The following is a 19,620-nucleotide window of genomic DNA, read 5'->3' as shown; positions in this document are numbered from 1 at the left end:
AAAAGAATTAATAGTAACTCAAATATAAAACTTTTGAATTTAGATGTACCTACCTAAAAATAGGAATATGTATACTGAACTCAAATATAAATGACCTTTGAATAAGCAACTATTTAGGATTATTTATCCACAACTATTTTTTTTTAAGTAAAGGGTTTTTGAAGTTTCTTATTTGAAAATAGCTGACACTAACTACTTGCTATATACCAGACACTGTTTTAATTGCTTTATAAGTATGAACTCATATAATCCTTTTAACAAACCTGTGAGTAGGGTGTCATTATTTTTATATCATCTTATCTCTTTTTTTTTTCCTCTTGGTACTTTTTTTTTAACTTATTTATTGGAGTATAATTGCTTTACAATGCTGTGTTAGTTTCTTCTGTATAACAAAGTGAGTCAGCTGTACGTATACATGTATCCCCATAACCTCTCCCTCTTACATCTCCCTCCCACCCTCCTTATCCTACCCCTCTAGGTAGTCACAAAGATCTGACCTGATCTCCCTGGGCTATGCAGCTGCTTCCCACGAGCTATCTATTTTATATTTGGTAGTGTATATATGTCCATGCCACTCTCACTTCATCCCAGCTTACACTTTCCCCTCCCCGTGTCCTCACGTCCATTCTCTACGTCTGTGTCTTTATTCCTGTCCTGCCCCTAGGTTCTTCAGAACCATTTTTTTTTTTTTAGATTCCATATATATGTGTTAGCATACGGTATTTGTTTTTCTCTTTCTGACTTACTTCATTTTGTATGACAGACTCTAGGTCCATCTACCTCACTACAGATAACTCAATTTCGTTTCTTTTTATGGCTGAGTAATATTCCATTGTATATATGTGCCACATCTTCTTTATCCATTAATCTGACACTTAGGTTGCTTCCATGTCCTGGCTATTGTAAATAGAGCTGCAATGAACACTGTGGTACATGACTATTTTTGAACGATGGTTTTCTCAGGATATATGCCCAGTAGTGGGATTGCTGGGTCATATGGTAATTCTATTTTTAGTTTTTTAAGGAACCTCCATACTGTTCCCCATAGTGGCTGTATCAATTTACATTCCCACCAACAGTGCAAGAGGGTTCCCTTTTCTCCACACCCTCCCCAGCATTTATTGTTTATAGATTTTTTGATGATGGCCATTCTGACTGGTGTAAGGTGATACCTCAGTGTAGTTTTGATTTGCATTTCTCCAATGATTAGTGATGTTGAGCATCCTTTCAAGTGTTTGTTGACAATCTGTATATCTTCTTTGGAGAAATGTCTATTTAGGTCTTCTGCCCATTTTTGGATTGGGTTGTTTGTTTTTCTAATATTGAGCTGCATAAGCTGTTTATATATTTTGGAGATTAATCCTTTGTCAGTTGCTTCATTTGAAAATATTTTCTCCCATTCTGAGGGTTGTCTTTTCATCTTGTTTATGGTTTCCTTTGCTGTGCAAAAGCTTTTAAGTTTCATTAGGTCCCATGTGTTTATTTTTGTTTTTATTTCCATATCTCTAGGAGCTGGGTCAAAAAGGATCTTGCTTTGATATATGTCATAGAGTGTTCTGCCTATGTTTTCCTCTAAGAGTTTTATAGTGTCTGGCCTTACATTTCGGTCTTTAATCCATTTTGAGTTTATTTTTGTGTATGTTGTTAGGGAGTGTTCTAATTTCATTCTTTTACATGTAGCTGTCCAGTTTTCCCAGCACCACTTATTGAAGAGACTGTCTTTTCTCTTTTCTCCATTGTATATCCTTGGCTCCTTTGTCATAGATGAGTTGACCATAGGTGCTTGGGTTTATCTCTAGGCTTTCTATCCTGCTCCATTGATCTATCTTTCTGTTTTTGTGCCAGTACCATACTGTCTTGATTACTGTAGCTTTGTAGTATAGGCTGAAGTCCGGGAGCCTGATTTCTCCAGCTCCGTTTTTCTTTCTCCAGATTGCTTTGGCTGTTCGGGGTCTTTTATGTTTTCATACAAATTGTGAAATTTTTTGTTCTTGTTCTGTGAAAAATGCCATTGGTAGTTAGATAGGGATTGCATTGAATCTGTGGATTGCTTTGGGTAGTATAGTCATTTTCACAATGTTGATTCTTCCAATCCAAGAGCACATCTTTGTATCATCTTTAATTTCTTTCATCAGTGTCTTATAGTTTTCTGCATACAGGTCTTTTGTCTCCTTAGGTAGGTTTATTCCTAGGTATTTTATTCTTTTTGTTGCAGTGGTAAATGGGAGTGTTTCCTTTACTTCTCTTTCAGATTTTTCATCCTTAGTGTATAGAATTACAAGAGATTTCTGTGCATTAATTTTGTATCCTACTACTTTTCCAAATTCATTGATTAGCTTTAGTAGTTTTCTGGTGGCATCTTTAGGATTCTCTATGTATAGTACCATGTCATCTGCAGACAGTGACAGCTTTACTTCTTCTTTTCCAATTTGTATTCCTTTTATTTCTTTTTCTTCTCTGCTTGCTGTAGCTAAAACTTCCAAAACTATGTTGAATAATAGTGGTGAGAGCGGGCAACCTAGTCTTGTTCCTGATCTTAGAGGAAATGGTTTCACTTTTTCACCACTGAGAAAGATATTGGCTGTGGATTTATCATATATGCCCCTTATTATGTTGAGGTAAGTTCCCTCTATGCTACTTTCTGGAGAGCTTTTATCATAAATGAGTGTTGAATTTTTCAAAAGCTTTTTCTCCATCTATAGAGATTATCGTATGGTTTTTATCCTTCAGTTTATTTATATGGTTTTTGACACTGATTGATTTACGTATATTGAAGAGTCCTTGCATTCCTGGGATAAACCCCACTTGATCATGGTGTATGATCCTTTTAATGTGCTGTTGGATTCTGTTCTCTAGTCTTTTATTGAGGATTTTTGTATCTATGTTCATCAGTGACATTGGCCTGTAGTTTTCTTTTTTTGTGACATCTTTGTCAGGTTTTGTTATCAGGCTGATGGTGGTCTCGTAGACTGAGTTTGAGAGTTTTCCTCCCTCTGCTATATTTTGGAAGAGTTTGAGAAGGATGGGTGTTAGCTCTTCTCTAAATGTTTGATAGAATTTGCCTGTGAAGCCATCTGGTCCTGGGCTTTTGTTTGTTGGAAGATTTTTAATCACAGTTTCAATTTCAGTGCTTGTGATTGGTCTGTTCATATTTTCTATTTCTTCCTTGTTCCATCTCAGAAGGTGTGCTTTTCTAAGAATTTGTCCATTTCTTCCAGGTTGTCCATTTTATTGGCATATAGTTGCTGGTAGTAATCTCTCATGATCCTTTGAATTTTTGCAGTGTCAGTTATTACTTCTCCTTTTTCATTTCTAATTATGTTGATTTGAGCCTTCTCCCTTTTTTTTTTGTTATGAGTCTGGCTAATGTTTTATCAATTTGACTTATCTTCTCAAAGAACCAGCTTTTAGTTTTATTGATCTTTGCTATCATTTCCTTCTTTTCTTTTTCATTTATTTCTGATCTGATCTTTATGATGTATTTCCTTTTGCTAACTTTGGGGTTTTTTTGTTCTGCTTTCTCTATTTGCTTTATGTGTAAGGTTAGGTTCTTTATTTGAGATGTTTCTTTTTTCTTGAGGTAGGATTGTATTGCTATGAACTTCCCTCTTAGAACTGCTTTTGCTGCCTCCCGTAGGTTTTGGGTCATTGTCTTTTCACTGTCATTTATTTCGAGGTACTTTTTGATTTCCTCTTTGATTTCTTCAGTGATCTCTTGGTTATTTAGTAGCATACTGTTTAGCCTCCATGTGTTTGTAATTTTTACAGTTTTTTCCCTGTAATTGATGTCTAGTCTCATAGCATTGTGGTTGGAAAACATACTTGATACGATTTCAGTTTTCTTAAATTTACCAAGGTTTGCTTTGTGACCCGAGATATGATCTGTCTTGAAGAATGTTCCACGAGCACTTGAGAAGAGAGTGTATTCTGTTGCTTTTGGTTGGAATGTCCTATAAATATCAATTGTTTAATGTCTCATTTAAAGCATGTGTTTCCTTACTTATTTTCATTTTGGATGATCTGTCCATTGGTGAAAGTGGAGTGTTAAAGTCCCCTACTATTATTGTGTTACTGTCAATTTCCCCTTTTATGGCTGTTAGCATTTGCCTTATGTATTTAGGTGCTCCTATGTTGGGTGCATAAATATTTACAGTTGTTACATCTTCTTCTTGGTTGATCCCTTGATCATTATGTAGTGTCCTTCTTTGTCTCTTGTAATAGTCTTTATTTTAAAGTCTATTTGTTCTGATATGAGAATTGCTACTCCAGCTTTTTTTTATTTCCATTTGCATGCAATATCTTTTTCCCTCGTCTCACTTTCAGTCTGTATGTGTCCCTAGGTCTGAAGTGGGTCTCTTGTAGACAGCATATTTACGGGTCTTGTTTTTGTATCCATTCAGTCAGTCTATGTCTTTTGGTTGGAGCATTTAATCCATGTACATTTAAGGTAGTTATTGATATGTATGTTCCTATTACCATTTTCTTAATTGTTTTGGGTTTGTTATTGTAGGTCTTTTCCTTCTCTTGTGTTTCCTGCCTAGAGAAGTTCCTTTAGCATTTGTTGTAGAGCTGGTTTGGTGGTGCTGAATTCTCTTAGCTTTTACTTGTCTGTAAAGGTTTTAATTTCTCCTTCAAATCTGAATGAGGTCCTTACTAGGTAGAGTAATCTTGGTTGTAGTTTCTTCCCTTTCATCACTTTATATATGTCCTGCCATCCCTTCTCACTTGCAGAGTTTCTGCTGACAGATCAGCTGTTAACCTTATGGGGATTCCCTTGTATATTATTTGTTGCTTTTCCCTTGCTGCCTTTAATATTTTTTCTTTGTATTTAATTTTTGATAGTTTGATAAATATGTGTCTTGGTGTGTTTCTCCATGGATTTATCCTGTATGGGACTCTCTGCATGTCCTGGACTTGACTGACTATTTCCTTGCCCGTATTAGGGAAGTTTTCAACTATAATCTCTTCAAATATTTTCTCAGTCCCTTTCTTTTTCTCTTCTTTTCTGGGACCCCTATAATTCTAATGTTGGTGTGTTTAATGTTGTCCCAGAGGTCTCTGAGACTGTTCTCAATTCTTTTCATCCTTTTTTCTTTACTCTCCTCTGTGGTAAAGACTGGTAGCTCTGTGGTAAAGAGGTAACTCTGTGGTAGTTATTTCCACTATTTTGTCTTCCAGGTTACTTATCCGTTCTTCTGCCTCAGTTATTCTTCTACTGATTCCTTCTAGAGAATTTTTAATTTCATTTATTGTGTTGTTCATCATTGTTTGTTTTCTCTTTAGTTCTTCTAGGTCCTTGTTAAACGTTTCTTGTATGTTCTCCATTCTATTTCCAAGATTTGGGATCATATTTACTATCATTACTCGGAATTCTTTTTCAGGTAGACTGCCTATTTCCTCTTCATTTCTTTGGTGGGTTTTTACTTTGCTTCTTCATCTGCTGTGTATTTCTCTTTTTTCTCATTTTGCTTTACTTACTGTGTTTGGGGTCTCATTTTTGCAGGCTGCAGGTTCATAGTTCCCGTTGTTTTTGGTATCGGCCCCCAATGGCTAAGGCTTGCTCAGTGGGTTTTGTAGGCTATCTGGTAGAGGGGACTGGTGCCCGTGTTCTGGTGGATGAAGCTGGATCATGTCTTTCTGGTGGGCAGGACTGCGTCCTGTGGTGTGTTTTTTGGGTGTCTGTGAATTTACTATGATTTTAAGTAGGCTCTCTGCTAATGGGTGGGGTTGTGTTCCTGTCATGCTAGTTGTTTGGTATGGGGTGTCTAGCCCTGGAGCTTGCTGGTCATTGAGTGGAGCTAGGTCTTAGCATTGAGACAGACATCTCTGGTAGAGCTCTCACTGATTGATATTACTTGAGGCCGGGAGGTCTCTGGTGGTCCAATGTCCTGAACTCAGCTCTCCCACCTCAGAGGTTCAGGCCTGACACCCAGCTGGAGCACCAAGACCCTGTCAGCCACATGGCTCAGAAGAAAAGGGAGAAAAGAAAGAAAGAAAGAACAAATAATAATAAAATAAAGTCATTAAAGCAAAAAATGTTCTTAATTATTAAAATAAAAATATTTTAAAAGTAATAAAAAAAGAAAGAGAAGAGAGCAACCAAATCAATAAACAAATCCACCAATTATAACAAGCACTAAAAACTATACTAAGATAAACATAAAAATCAGAAACTAGTCAGTTGCAGACAGCAAACCTCAAGGCTACAGTTGCTCCCAAAGTCTGCCTCCTCAAATTTGGGATGATTCATTGTCTATTCAGGTATTCCACAGATGCAGGTACATCAAGTTGATTATGGAGCTTTAATCCGCTGCTCCTGAGGCTGCTGGGAGAGATTTCCCTTTCTCTTCTTTGTTCGCACAGCTCCTGGGGTTCAGCTTTGGATTTGGCCACACGTCTGCGTGTAGGTCTTCTGAGGGCATCTGTTCTTCTCTCAGACAGGACAGGGTTAAAGTAGCAGCTGATTAGGGGGTTCTGGCTCACTCAGGCCAGGGGGAGGGAGGGGTACGGAATGCAGGGTGAGCCTGCAGTGCCAGTGGCCAGCATGACGTTGCAACAGCCTGAGGCCGCCGTGTGTTCTCCGAGGGGAGTTGTCCGTGGATCACGGGACCCTGGCAGTGGCAGGCTGTACAGTCTCTCAGGAGGGGAGGTGTGGATAGTGACCCGTGCTTGCACACAGGCTTCTTGGTGGCTGCAGCAGCAGCCTTAGCACTTCATGCCCATCTCTGGTGTCCACACTGAGAGCCACGGCTCGCGCCCGTCTCTGGAGCTCGTTTAGGTGGTGCTCTGAATCCCCTCTCCTCGCACCCCAGAAACAATGGTCTCTTGCCTATTAGGCAGGTCCAGACTCTTTCCTGGACTCCCTCCGAGCCAGCTGTGGCGCACTAACCCCCTTCAATCTGTGTTCATGCAGCCAACCCCAGTCCTCTCCCTCAGATCTGACCTCCGAAGCCCGAGCCTCAGCTCCCAGCCCCGCCCGCCCCGGTGGGTGAGCAGACAAGCCTCTCGGGCTGGTGAGTGCTGGTCAGCACCGATCCTCTGTGCGGGAATCTCTCCGCTTTGCCCTCCGCACCCCTGTTGCTGTGTCCTCCTCCATGTCTCCGAAGCTTCCCCCCCGCCCACCCCCCATCTCCGCCAGTGAAGGGGCTTCCTAGTGTGTGGAAACTTTCCCTCCTTTACGGCTCCCTCCCAGAGCTGCAGATCCTGTCCCTATTCTTTTGTCTCTGTTTTTTCTTTTTTCTTTTGCCCTACCCAGGTACGTGGGGATTTTCTTGCCTTTTGGGAAGTCTGAGGTCTTCTGCCAGCATTCAGTAGGTGTTCTGTAGGAGTTGTTCCACATGTAGATGTATTTCTGATGTATTTGTGGGGAGTAAGGTGATCTCCACTTCTTACTCCTCCGCCATCTTAAAGGTCTCTCTCATCTCTGTCTTTCAAAGAGGACACCAAGCACCCACTCAGCTTGGCTGCAAAACAATCCTGCCTCAGAATAGAAATCATGAAGTTTTCAAACCACCCGTGCAAATACCCTCAGTGAGACTGTGACATAATTTAATATACAAATGAACTTGGCTTCCTTTCTAGGTTCAGACTGACACTGCATTGTCAACTCAATGTCAGCTAAAAGTTGTTTCTTCAGAAACATATACAAATAGTTTAATTGAAAAAATACATAGTAAATCCTAAATCTAGGGAATTGAGAAGAACACAAATAATAGAGAATGCTTTAGAATGTTTTCCTGAAAACTCATAGTGAACAGAAACAAGAGAAAAACTCCCACAGCTCTTAGCCATTGCATGTATGTTCTGTTTTCGCAACAGTGGAGATGATCTTGCCATCACAGAATTTTCTACATGCAATGAAAGCAAAGTTGGATCACGCAGGAATAATGCCAGGTGATCTTTTAAAACTGTCTATGAACTGTTGTTTATAGATTATGGAAAATCCCAAGCCCTAGCCAGACTTAACTATGGTCTCATTCAGGAAATATTTTCCTGTATTTAATCAGCTTAGAGCTGAATATATAAAAAATATTTTAAGCTGAACAATATGTGCATAACCTTTCATTTCCATCTTGTCCTTCTAATCTTGGAGGATTTGTCCACTATAGTGTATCAGCTCCGTCCTGCTTACCAACATTGAAGCTGGTCATGAGTATCTGATGAAAAGCCTTAAATAACTAGTTAAACAGTGCAGCTGCCAACCTAAAGTAATCCTACACTTAGGGGGTGAGTGGCCCAGGAAATTTGCTCTTTGTCATTTTGACTTGGGTTTGAAAATGGACCTGGGCTGCATTCCAGCTCAAAGAGCCATTCACTTCCAAAGAGTCCTAAATTGTCCCAAGGAGCTCATTTTGGCAGTGGATTATTTGTGTTTGGCTGGTCAAAAGCTAATAGCAAAAGCTGTCTGCTCTGGCACGCAAGGGCTATGGCAGCATTTAGAATTACATCCCCAGTGTTTTATCTTGATGAGGTTATTTTTCAGGAAAGCTGTCCCCTACCCCCCCATTTCAAAAGTGACAATGTACAAGTATCGTGCAGGTGGTTTTCTTGAGCTCATAAATATCTTCCCATAACATGGTGGCCTGTTTTTTCCCATAACATGTTGGCCAAGGAATATTATAAACAAATGAGAACCAGCATCAGATTTTTTCCAAAACCAAAGCTGTCTTAATGGTGTGTTCACCTCTTCCTATACCAGAGGTAACAGTTATTGGTTGACTAGGGCCAAGTAAGAAAGTGGGCTTTTAAATAAAATAAGAGTGATAAAGGATTTGTGAAAGATTTTCTGTCAGGGGATGTAGAGTATAGGTACTTGAAGAGTCAATCCTCGCTTATCTACACAACTATAAATGCCTATTTTCTGACTCTTCCACTAGCCTGTGAGGGATCCTGGGAAGACACAGCTAAGTTTTGGTTACCTAGATAGTTGGGAAGCTATCTAGCGTAGTGCTGACACACTGTAGATGCTCAAATGTTAGTGGAATGCACAGGTTAAAGTATGACACAAAATTAATTGTTGCTTCATTCATTATATTAGAGGAGCCCAAAACTAAGTACACAAGAAGATCCAAAGGAATGAGGGAAGAAAATATTATAATTTCTATTTATTTTTACCTCATTTGTATATCATTTAACATTATATTTTACTATCACAGTATTACACATATAGAATTTCAAGCAGATAACCAAAAATATATTGAGGATACTTAAAATATTTTTACTGATGGAGGATACAATCAAGATCCTTTCAGTCCTGTTTCACTACATTATTGCACTATAATCAGTCTCTCATATGTGTCAATGGAATTTAATTTAACTTTCAAAAGCACATGTTGGATAGACTATGAATAGATTTTTACCCTTGAAGGAAAGATGGAGGAAAAAGCTAGTGCTTAGATGTTTTATCCTGTTTAATCCTCACACCAACCCTGTAAGTTTTCTTCATTTTATAGATGATGAAAAGAATGAGTCAGGAAGTGCTTCCTGTACATCTGTTTTCTGGAATAAATTATACAGAATTGGTATCCTTTCTTCCTTTTTTGGTATAATTCACCAGTGAAATCATCTGGGCCTGTTTTAGAAGGTTACTAATTATTTATTCAATTTTTAAAATAGTTATAGGCGTATTTAGATTATTTCTCCTTGTTTGAGTTTTGATAGATTGTGACTTCCAAGAAATTAGTCCATTTTATCAAATTTATGAACAGAGTTGTTCAAAAAATTCCTTTGTTATCCTTTTAATGTCCATGGGATCAGTAGTGATGGTACATCTTTCATTTCTGATATTTGTAATGTGTATCTTCTTTCTTTTTTCTTAGTCTGGTTAGGTGTTTATCAATTTTATTGATCTTTTCAAAGGAACAGCTTTTGGTTTTGTTGATTTTTTTTTCCTATTGATTTCCTGTTTTCAGTTTCTACTCTGATTTTATTTTCTTTGGCATATTTTGGATTTAATCTGCTCTTTTTCTAGTTACCTAAAGTGGAAGCTTAGATTAGTGATTGTAGATCTTTCTTCTTTTCTACTATATGCATTCAATGCTATAAATTTCCCTGTAGGCGCTGCTTTTGCTGCATCCCACAAATTTTGCCAAGTTGTATTTTAGTTTTCATTTAGTTGAAAATTTTTTTTTCTTGATGCTTCTTCTTTGACTCTGTATTATTTAGTAGGGTATTGTTTAATCTCCAAATATTTCAGGAATTTTAAACTATCTTTTTGTTACTACTTTTTAGTTTAATTCCATTGTGGTCTAAACACATACTTTGTATGATGTCTACTCTTTTGAAGTTGTTAAGGTATACTTTATGGCTCAGAATGTGGCCTATCTTGGTGAATATTCCATGTGAGCTTGAGAAGAGTGTGTGGTTATTGTTGGATGAAGTAGTCTATAAATGTCAGTTAGATCCAGTTGAGTGATAGTGCTGTTCAGTTCAATTGTATCCTTACTGACATTCTGCCTGCCAGATCTATCAGTTACTTACAAAGGGGTATTGAAGCCTCCAATTACAAGAGTGAATTTGTCTACCTCTCCTTGCAGTTCTATTAGTTTTTACTTCATGTGTTTTGGTGCTCTGTTGTTAGGCACATAACACATTAAGGACAGTTATGTCTTCTTTGAGAATTGACCCCTTTATCATGTAATGCCCATCTTTATTCCAGATTATTTTCCTTACTCTGAAGTCTGTTTTATCTGAAATTAATATAGCTACTCCAACTTTCTTTTGCTTAATGTTAGATAGTATATCTTTCTCCATGCCTTTACTTTTAATCTGTTTGTGTTTTCTGACTAATCCAAGCCCACTTTCAAATAACACTATATTGTTTCATGGGTAGTTCAACTACCTTAAAACAGATTATTCCCAACTCCTCCCTTCCATCCCTTATAATATTGCTGTCATTTATTTACCTTATCCATAAGCTATAATCACTGATTATATTGTTGTTATTATTATTTTGAACAAGACTGTTATCTGTAAGATCAATTAAGATCTTTACCTTCATTTATTTCTTCTCTAATGTTCCTCATTTCATGTAGAGCTGAATTTCTAACGTGTATCAGACAGAGAAAGACAAATGCTACATTTTATCATTTATATGCAGAATCTAAAAATAATACAAACAAATGTATATGCAAAACAGAAACAGACTTACAGATATAGAAAACAAACTACTGGTTACCAAAGGGGAGAGGGAAGAAGGGATGGGCAAATTAGGGGTATGGGACTAGGAGTTACTAACCACTATGTATAAAATAGATAAACAACAAGGATATATTGTATAGCACAGGGAATTATAGCCATTATCTTATCATAACTTTTAATGGAGTATAGTCTATAAAAATACTGAATCACTATGCTGTACACCTGAAACTAATATAATATTGCAAATCAACTATACTTCATTTTTTTAAAAGAGGGAAAAATTAGAAATAAATTTTTTTAAATATCCAAAATGATTTATTATAGTAAAATTTTTAAAAAGTAGTTACAAATATCAAAAGTTTAAGATCATTTGCATAAAACAAACCTTTTCATTTACTTTTTTGAAACCTACGTTATTGTTACACATATATATTTATAAAACGTAAACCATCCATAGTTCTAGTCTTCAGGGTTCATCAAGTGCCGACATTAAAGAATCACTATCATGCTTCTCACATATACCTAACTTCATACATTCAAGTTTAAGAGTAATATGAATTACTTACTATTGCAAAATATTCCCGATATGTCATGCGCCACTCTTGCAAACACTATGTTGATTCCTGAGTACCCCTAGAATCACAATTTCAAATAAAAAGAAAGCCAGAATATGGATTTCAGCACCACAAGAAAATAATACTTCATTATATAAAGTTCTATTGCATTCATGCTATCTAAAAGGAAGGATTTTATTCGAATTAATTAATTTGTCTTTTAACTAAGCATTTTTGTCACACAAATTCTTTGTGTACTCGAAAGCAGTGTCTGTTACAACCTCTTGTCCTTCATGTCACTTGGGCTTTGTCACTTTTGTTTCATAAACACAAAGCAACAGATGTGGGGCTTTTCCCTGGGGCCTGAATAGGCTTATTATTAAGCCCTGGGCTTATTCATAAAAGCAGATATTTAGGGTTGGGGCTCTGTTGTACTGGAGTGGAGAGCCAGATCCCTAGTGACAGAGGTTCCTGCATGTTCTTTAATACATTTATTGTCTGTGTGTTTGTAAGGTAGGAACCTTCTAAAGAGGTTGACCCTGGGCAGAGGTCCTTCCTTCCAAGGTTTTCTTAAGAAAAATAAAATTGTCCAAAATCATTTCCATTGAGGATAAGCCTGCTTTACAAAGGAGAAACATATACTTTTATATAGTCTGACCATTTATTTACAGTATCCACTGTCGATTTAGTACTTTACCTCTCTAACAACTTTGCCTGTTTCACATGCATGAAAAGCATTCGTTTCTATCCTCAATCAAATGCTGCTTCTTTGGTTACTCAACAATAAATGATTTGTCCTCTCTTCCTCTGAACTTCTTCAGCATTTGTTTGAATCACTTCTGTGATACTTATCACAGGTGGCCTTCTATTATAATTATTTGGGTATAACACCTTTCCTTTTCCATTCATTTAGTCAACAAATATTTTGCACAAAACAAGGTAGCTACCTGTATGAAGCTTACCATCTCATGTGGGACACAAAATAAATACATAGCATCAAAGAATGGTAATTGCTATGAAGAAAATAGAGCCATTTAAAATGATAGAAAGTTTCAGGGGTACTATTTTATGTGCAGGTAGTAAGGAAGGATCTCTTTGAACAGGGATGTGATGAAGGGAAGGAATGAACCATGGGAATAACTGGAGACAAAGCCGTCTAGGTGGAGGCATCTCTAAGTATAAAGACTGAGAGGCAGAGTGTTCAGTAAGCAGAGCTGTTGCTAGAGACGATTCAATGAGGGGAAATGTAGAAGAAAAATCATGTCAGAAAAGGAGCCAAATACACCATCATCAAGATCAAGGAGAAACATGTAGATTGTGAGCTCTGTGAAGACAGGTGGCTATGTCATTGTGTTGCTCAGAGCTTCTCCAGGCGGCCATCCACAGCTCATAAAAACTATGTGTTTAAGAAAGTGTCCATATATCTGACTTTCAACTGATAAAGCTTACCTGCTAATTTTGTTTTATTTGAGGGCATGATGGGAAATTTGAAGTGCAGTTAAATGATATCCATCTAGCAATTTAATATAATTTAAATTATAGCAAAAATAACATAAGAAATCAGCATGACCTCTTTGGTAATTGTTGATCTTTTTCCTCCTAGGATTTCCAAACTGTATTGCCATCATTTGATCTCTTCTCAAAGTACGGAAAATTGTATTCAAAAGCTGGACAAATTGTATAAAGGTATGCATTTTTGCTAAAAGGTACTTCAAAAATGCTACAGTAAATAACAAAAAATCAAATGAGATTGATTTAACTATCAAGCATTTAAAAAAACATGCTATAATAATATTTACAGGTAATACAACTCCATATATTTCTTTCATTCTACTCTAATGGTTTTCAACATTCAAAAATCATGGATTTTGTGTTTCAAATCTCTTCTCCAAAATGAACTCAAAGTCGAACTGAAAACTACCTGAAGTACCCTTTCTCTTTAAATTAATTAATACAGTAAATAAATAGTTTTACGTAATATAATGAGAAAGTATTGATGGTGTCCAAAAGCTCAAATATTTCTCATTACTGTATAGATACAGTATAGTTTAAAATACTGTATTCAATATGTGTGTTACTTAAAGTGCAAGGTGCCTTTAGTGGATTCCAGATAAATAGCATCTTGGGTCTCTGATGACCAAAGCTTACAGACTAGAGAAGAACAGAGATACCCACATAAAATTCAAGATCACAAAATAAACTCTCAATGAATGCTGTATTTAATTGCTAAGGTGTTTTAGAGTAGAGAAGTGATTACAATCAAAGGGAGACTAATAGGAGGTATTCTCACATCAGCAAAATTTAAAGGAGATACTGGGTAAAGACAGAAAAGATCACTGCAATTGAAGGAAAAGAGGCAGGAATGAGAAATCAGGCTAGTTAATTCCCCAGGGCTCCTCCCACACCAAGAACCAGGGGAAAGCTCTGGTCCATTGGAAAGAACACAAAGTAGATGCAAGCAACTATGGTCCTTAGATTTAGTTAGTATTGCCTCTCCCACATTTATAACTTTGGATACTCCAACTGGAAGTCAGTATGTTAAATGTAGATAGAAATGACCACCTTTTAACTCCTTCAAAGGAATATGTGAGGGGAAATATGAAATACTCTGAGTTAATGGAGAAACATACATATAATGCTGAGTGGAATTACAGTTTCAAAGGTTTATAAAATAATTACCATCACCCATTGGAGCATTTATCTAGTATTTGTGACTCACAGCATGAAGTAGTCTAAATAAAATTTTTCATATTTGTGTATGATTTCAGATTTTAATTCAAAGATACATCCTGTTCATAATGGCCAAAGGTTGAAAACAACTTGAATACTCATTAGTATATGTTAAGTTAAATATATGCTAAGACACATGAAATGCAATACTATGAAAACATTAAAAATGTTAACATAAATCTTTATTATTAATTTGAAAAAATGCCTCCAATATATTTCTAAGAAAAGAAAGCTGGATTCAAAGGAAACTACGTAGTCTGATTCCATTAAAAAACATGTATATATGTGCGTGTGTGTATGTGTGTGTGTATACACACACATATATATAATGTGTATGTATGTACAAAAAACACACTTGTATATGCTTATTTATGTATTACATATGTATGTATACATTCATATAAGGCAAAAATGTTACTGGTAGTTATCTCTTGATAGTGAGATTAGGGGTACATTTTGGGGAGATATTTCTTTATGGTCTCACTTTTTGAAATTTTTATCTAATCAGACAAAAGCAGATTGTTAAACAATAGGAACTACTTGCTCTTCTCTACCAATTACAAAAACATCTTGACTTTATTCAATTCAATCATAATAATTCAGAGACAATTATCGTTTTTTCTAAAAACATCTTGACTTTATTCAATTCAATCATAATAATTCAGAGACAATTATCTTTTTTTCTGCAGACAGAATAATGACTTGCTAAATTATTTATAAGAAAGACAAGGATGAGTAACAAACGTTTTACGTTACTTTTAATTAAAAAGAGTGCACAATGCACAGCTACAAATATGTGAGAGACATTTTTAAAAACTGTTTGCTAACTCTTCTCTTGGATGTTTAACTATTTTGTGAATTGAAAGTGTTATCAGAATGTCATCTCCTCCTCTTAGGAAGGAAATTAATATCTAGCATTTAATTTTGGTAAGTGAAGGGTAGCAGCCTTAGCTGATGCTCTCCTATTAAGATTTAATTTCACCAAATACAACACAGTGCTTCTGCTCTTTGTAAAGAAGGCCGAGACAGGAACACTTGCACCAAAGTGTTTAATAAAGATGCCGTGGTAATTTTTAGAGCTATCTATTTGATTGCTTCATCTTCAAGGTAGTTCATCACTTCGCTATAATTCACCTGACATTGCCTCGTACACCCACACTACACTTGCCCGTCAGTCCAATTAGAAATAGTGATACCTTTATCAGATTAATCTTTCTTTCCTTTAGCATGTCTGAGTTTAGGATAAGCAGAGCCCACACCTACCCATTTTGATTAATGCACTAAGACTTCAGCCACTGGAATTGTACAGAGTGAATTAGATTTTAAACACACACATATTTTAAAATCTACTCCCTGACTAGGATAATATGATTCCTTTTAATTTCTTTAATTTTTCTGTGTAACTACTCACTTTTGTAACCTTTGATAGTTTCCCAAAGGCACCTTTGTTTAAATCAGAATATGCTGTATCCCGTCAGCTTGCGCTGCCATCTTTTCAGCTCCATTCATCTTTCCAGACAGAAGAGTCTCTTTAAAGATTAGAATGGAGAAACATTAGCACCATAAGATGAAATCATTGGTTAGTCCAACGTCAGTGTGAGTTTTCTTGCATTATGTGCTTCTCAGTTTTTTCACATTCTTCTTTGAGATGGGCTTTGGCCCAGGCTCTCATTCTGCTAAAAAGTGGTTCAGTTTTGAGGCCATATATGATTAGCTTTAATGGAATTATTTGTTATGCATGAAAAATAATGTACTTGCTTCCCCTTTTCATAGGAATTTGGCATAGGCATGACTCAAGTAGCCAAGAAAAAAAATAAAAATGAAAATTAAGTTTGGTTAGTACCTGAATTGGGAAAGGGGTAAAATTCCATTGTCTTTTTCCAGAGGAAATATGGTCTCAGCCGTTGTGTAAGGAAAAGGAAGATACATGGGGGGAGAATAATAATCAGGCATAGAAGCTACATATGTGCCTGTTAGGGTTACATTTTTAATTCAACAAGAAAAATTACTACACCTTGTTATTCAGTTTGGCACTATGTGAATTTATGGCGCTCCATGGCATGTGGGATCTTCCCGGACCAGGGCACGAACCCGTGTCCCCTGCATCGGCAGGCGGACTCTCAACCACTGTGCCACCAGGGAAGCCCTATCTTTAGTGTCTTTATCCTGTGACTAAAGATGATATAACAACCCACTTGCCTCTAGGAAGACATTCTGCTGTGTTCCCTTATGACTGAGGCAGGCTGGCTGAACACTCTGTGTGTCTGGTAGCACACACCAGCAATGTTGTTGACCAGGACCTGCAGCAGTGTAGACAGAGTTCAGAGAAAAGGGTAATTCCAGCAGAGATAGAAATGAGTCAAATCAGGGGTGTAGCATCCTAGACTCTTAACTGAGCTTAACTCTAAGTGAGGAATATTTAGAGAATTTGAGAACTCATGTTATTGGGTTCTTTTTCTCCTTTCATTTTACTGTTTTGATTTTAGAAAATGAGACAAAATGTAAAAATGAGGTAATGGTGTGAAGTGTGTTGAATAGAAGACCCCACTGCCTGGAATCCTGGATTCTACTTTGATGGCTGCTGAACAACCTTGCCACAAGTCTCTCAACATTTGAAGTATTTCCTATTCTCTCTCTCTCTCTCTCTCTCTCTCTCTCTCTCTCTCTCTCTCTCATTCTGTCTCCCTCCTCCCTTCTCTCTGTATCTCTCTCTCCTCCCCCTCCCGCCTTCTGTCCAAAGAAGAAACTGGAACCATCCCTGATTCATTAAAAACTCTACAGTTCTAAAAGGAAAATACAAATGAGGATCCTACAGAAAATACACTTAAACCGTACTTATTAGGATTCAATAAAATAATATTTTACAGCTGACTACTCATGAATTAATTACAGTATGAAAATATATATATATATATATATATATATATATATATATATATAAAGTGTGTGTGTGTATGAAGAGTGGGTCTTTTACCTCTGAGAATGTCTGTCACAGCCACGGCCGCTGGTGACCAAAAGTGCCATAGATGGTTCCACTGAAGTGGCCATATTCTGACCCCGTCATCCTAGTCACACCAGTGTTGGGAGCCCAAGTGAAGGGCAGCTAGCATGAAGAATGAGTGATGAATGGTTTGAAGAATGAATGGGGTAAAGTGGTATGGTATGAAAGCTCTGCTCTGAGGGAAACAGTGACTCGTCAGACCAGTTCGAACCCCCTCAGGATGTTGAACTTGAGACACAGAGACACAGACTCCGGTGAGTGTGGCAGCAGAAACATAGACACCCTCAGACGGAGAAGACATTTGCAGGTCTCTGCTGCAAAGAGGTCATCTGCTTGCAGGGTCTATCCAGCTCATTGTATTCACTTAGTAAGTGGTTTATGATTGAAAAATAAGTGTCTGATTAGATTATGAAATTTTAGAGTATGCCTCCTAGCCCTTTGAATCTTTAATAACAATTCACAATCTATTAGGTGTTTTGAAGATGCTGCGTGAGTATTTGTTAATTCTGACCTTAGTATGAACTTGTAAGACAATTACTGGAATTAGAAAGAGTCTGAACATTGCCCACTTCAAAGCTACATGACAAGTCGGTGATTCAGTCTGTAACCTTGCCCTTCTCATTATGATAGTCTAAGCTCGATTTTTTTAAACGCTTTGGTATAATGAGGTATTATGTGAGAGGTTATGATTTGTGAAGCTTTATATGAAAAGATTCATTTTTAAAAACATCTTTAACTCTATTTTTTAAAAAACAGTTAACATTCATTTAGAGCATTCATTCAATAACATTCATTCAATTTGGTGAATATGTTGGGAATTATAGTAAGTATAGGTTTGTAGAAAATTCAAATAAGTAATAAAGACTTTTTTTAAAAAATAAGACAACATTTATTGCAAGGAGGAATTTGCTGCCATTTGGCGATAGGAGAATAGAAATAGAATGGAAAAATAATATTGGATGTTATACAAAATAACAAAAGAAAGTTGTGAATTACTTTATCTTGTAAAGTGTAAGGAGGTGAGTGGAAGTAGCTAGATTTAGAGCAGATCAGGTCCTTTGAAACGTTATGCGTTGCGTCTATACCAGATGACAAAATGGACAATTCAACTCTCAAACTTCATTTACTCTGGAAACAACTGATGAAAAACAAAAACAAAACCCAAGACGATGTTTTTGCTGAGTGGGGAGTATATAGCTTGGCCTCTTGTTATAATGGGTTCTAACTCTACTAAACCTAGTTTCGCTCTTCCCCGATTATTTTTTTCTTCTTTTATAAGATGTATTGCTTTATAGTAAGGGAATCAATAATTCCTGTTCTTTTCTAATAATAATCTTAGGAGACTGGAATCTTATTCTAATGCTGCTGCTAGGACTCACAATATTTTGGGAATTCATTCGTTTAAAATAACTTTCAGCATTAGATTATGAGCTATTGCATAGTCTCAGTGCTCCAAAGTTACCTGTCCTGGAAATTCAGAAACAAAACTGTGAGTGACAGAAAATTGTAAATTGGCCTGCCCCAGTCTGCAAGGTTCACATGTAGTGACCTACCTTCCTCTCTCTCCTCCCTTTCTCTCTCTCTCATGTTATATCACTACACCCAAGAAAAATAATTCCTGCTCTTGATATATTCTTGAGAACTGCAAAGTATTTCATGATTCAGAATGCCAGTTTTATCTTTCTCACTGTTACCCAAACTTGTGCATGACTCAGGTGCTCTGTAGCCAATCGTGTAATGTATTTGTTTTTCACCACCACACTCCCTGCTCCTCCCCCCACCCCGGCACACACATAAGTTCCTGATAACTTATAGAGGGTATCCAGATGAGCCAAAAATGCCTTTGCATTGAGGAGAAAGAAGAATGAAATATGGACTCTTAGTAGAGAATATAATGGGGAAAGCAGTCTGTTGCTTCTTGAAAACTACTTAACTACATCAACTTATATACAATTTCTTTCCTACATTCCCAATATGAGCTAATTCTGTATGAATATTGACCATTAAAACATCAAGAGCACTGTGGATGTTTAAAGGCATATACCTCAAGAGTATTCAGAACTGGACCCTCCAGTACTTCTGAAATCAAAATACTCATCAACTTTCGTGTAGTTAATCAGGTAATGCCTTTCTTTCCTGCTGGTCTCTAATTTCTTTGAGGGCAAATACTGTCTCTCTTGATAAATGCCCTCTATC

General features: G+C 36.8%; 1 protein-coding gene across 3 annotated transcripts in view; it reads left to right on the top strand.

The window, feature by feature from the left end:
• The window catches only part of SPATA17 (spermatogenesis associated 17), a 195,441-nt gene extending 178,154 nt beyond the window's left edge, over window positions 1-17,287 (top strand). For 2 of the 3 annotated variants that reach the window (XM_033430459.2, XM_033430458.2), the window contains 2 exons: window positions 13,297-13,379; window positions 16,910-17,287. In XM_033430459.2, coding sequence (XP_033286350.1) covers window positions 13,297-13,377 — 81 coding nt within the window. In that variant the 3' untranslated portion in view covers window positions 13,378-13,379; window positions 16,910-17,287. Of the gene's footprint in view, window positions 1-13,296; window positions 13,381-16,909 lie in introns of those variants that run through there. The other variant, XM_004271030.3, reaches the window with a different exon arrangement.
• Window positions 17,288-19,620: the final 2,333 nt, after the last annotated feature.

The sequence above is a fragment of the Orcinus orca genome, chromosome 1 (assembly GCF_937001465.1).
Source record: "Orcinus orca chromosome 1, mOrcOrc1.1, whole genome shotgun sequence".
Lineage (NCBI taxonomy): Eukaryota > Metazoa > Chordata > Mammalia > Artiodactyla > Delphinidae > Orcinus > Orcinus orca.
Note: the sequence above shows the minus strand (reverse complement) of the source record. Positions and strands in the feature narration are given on the sequence as shown.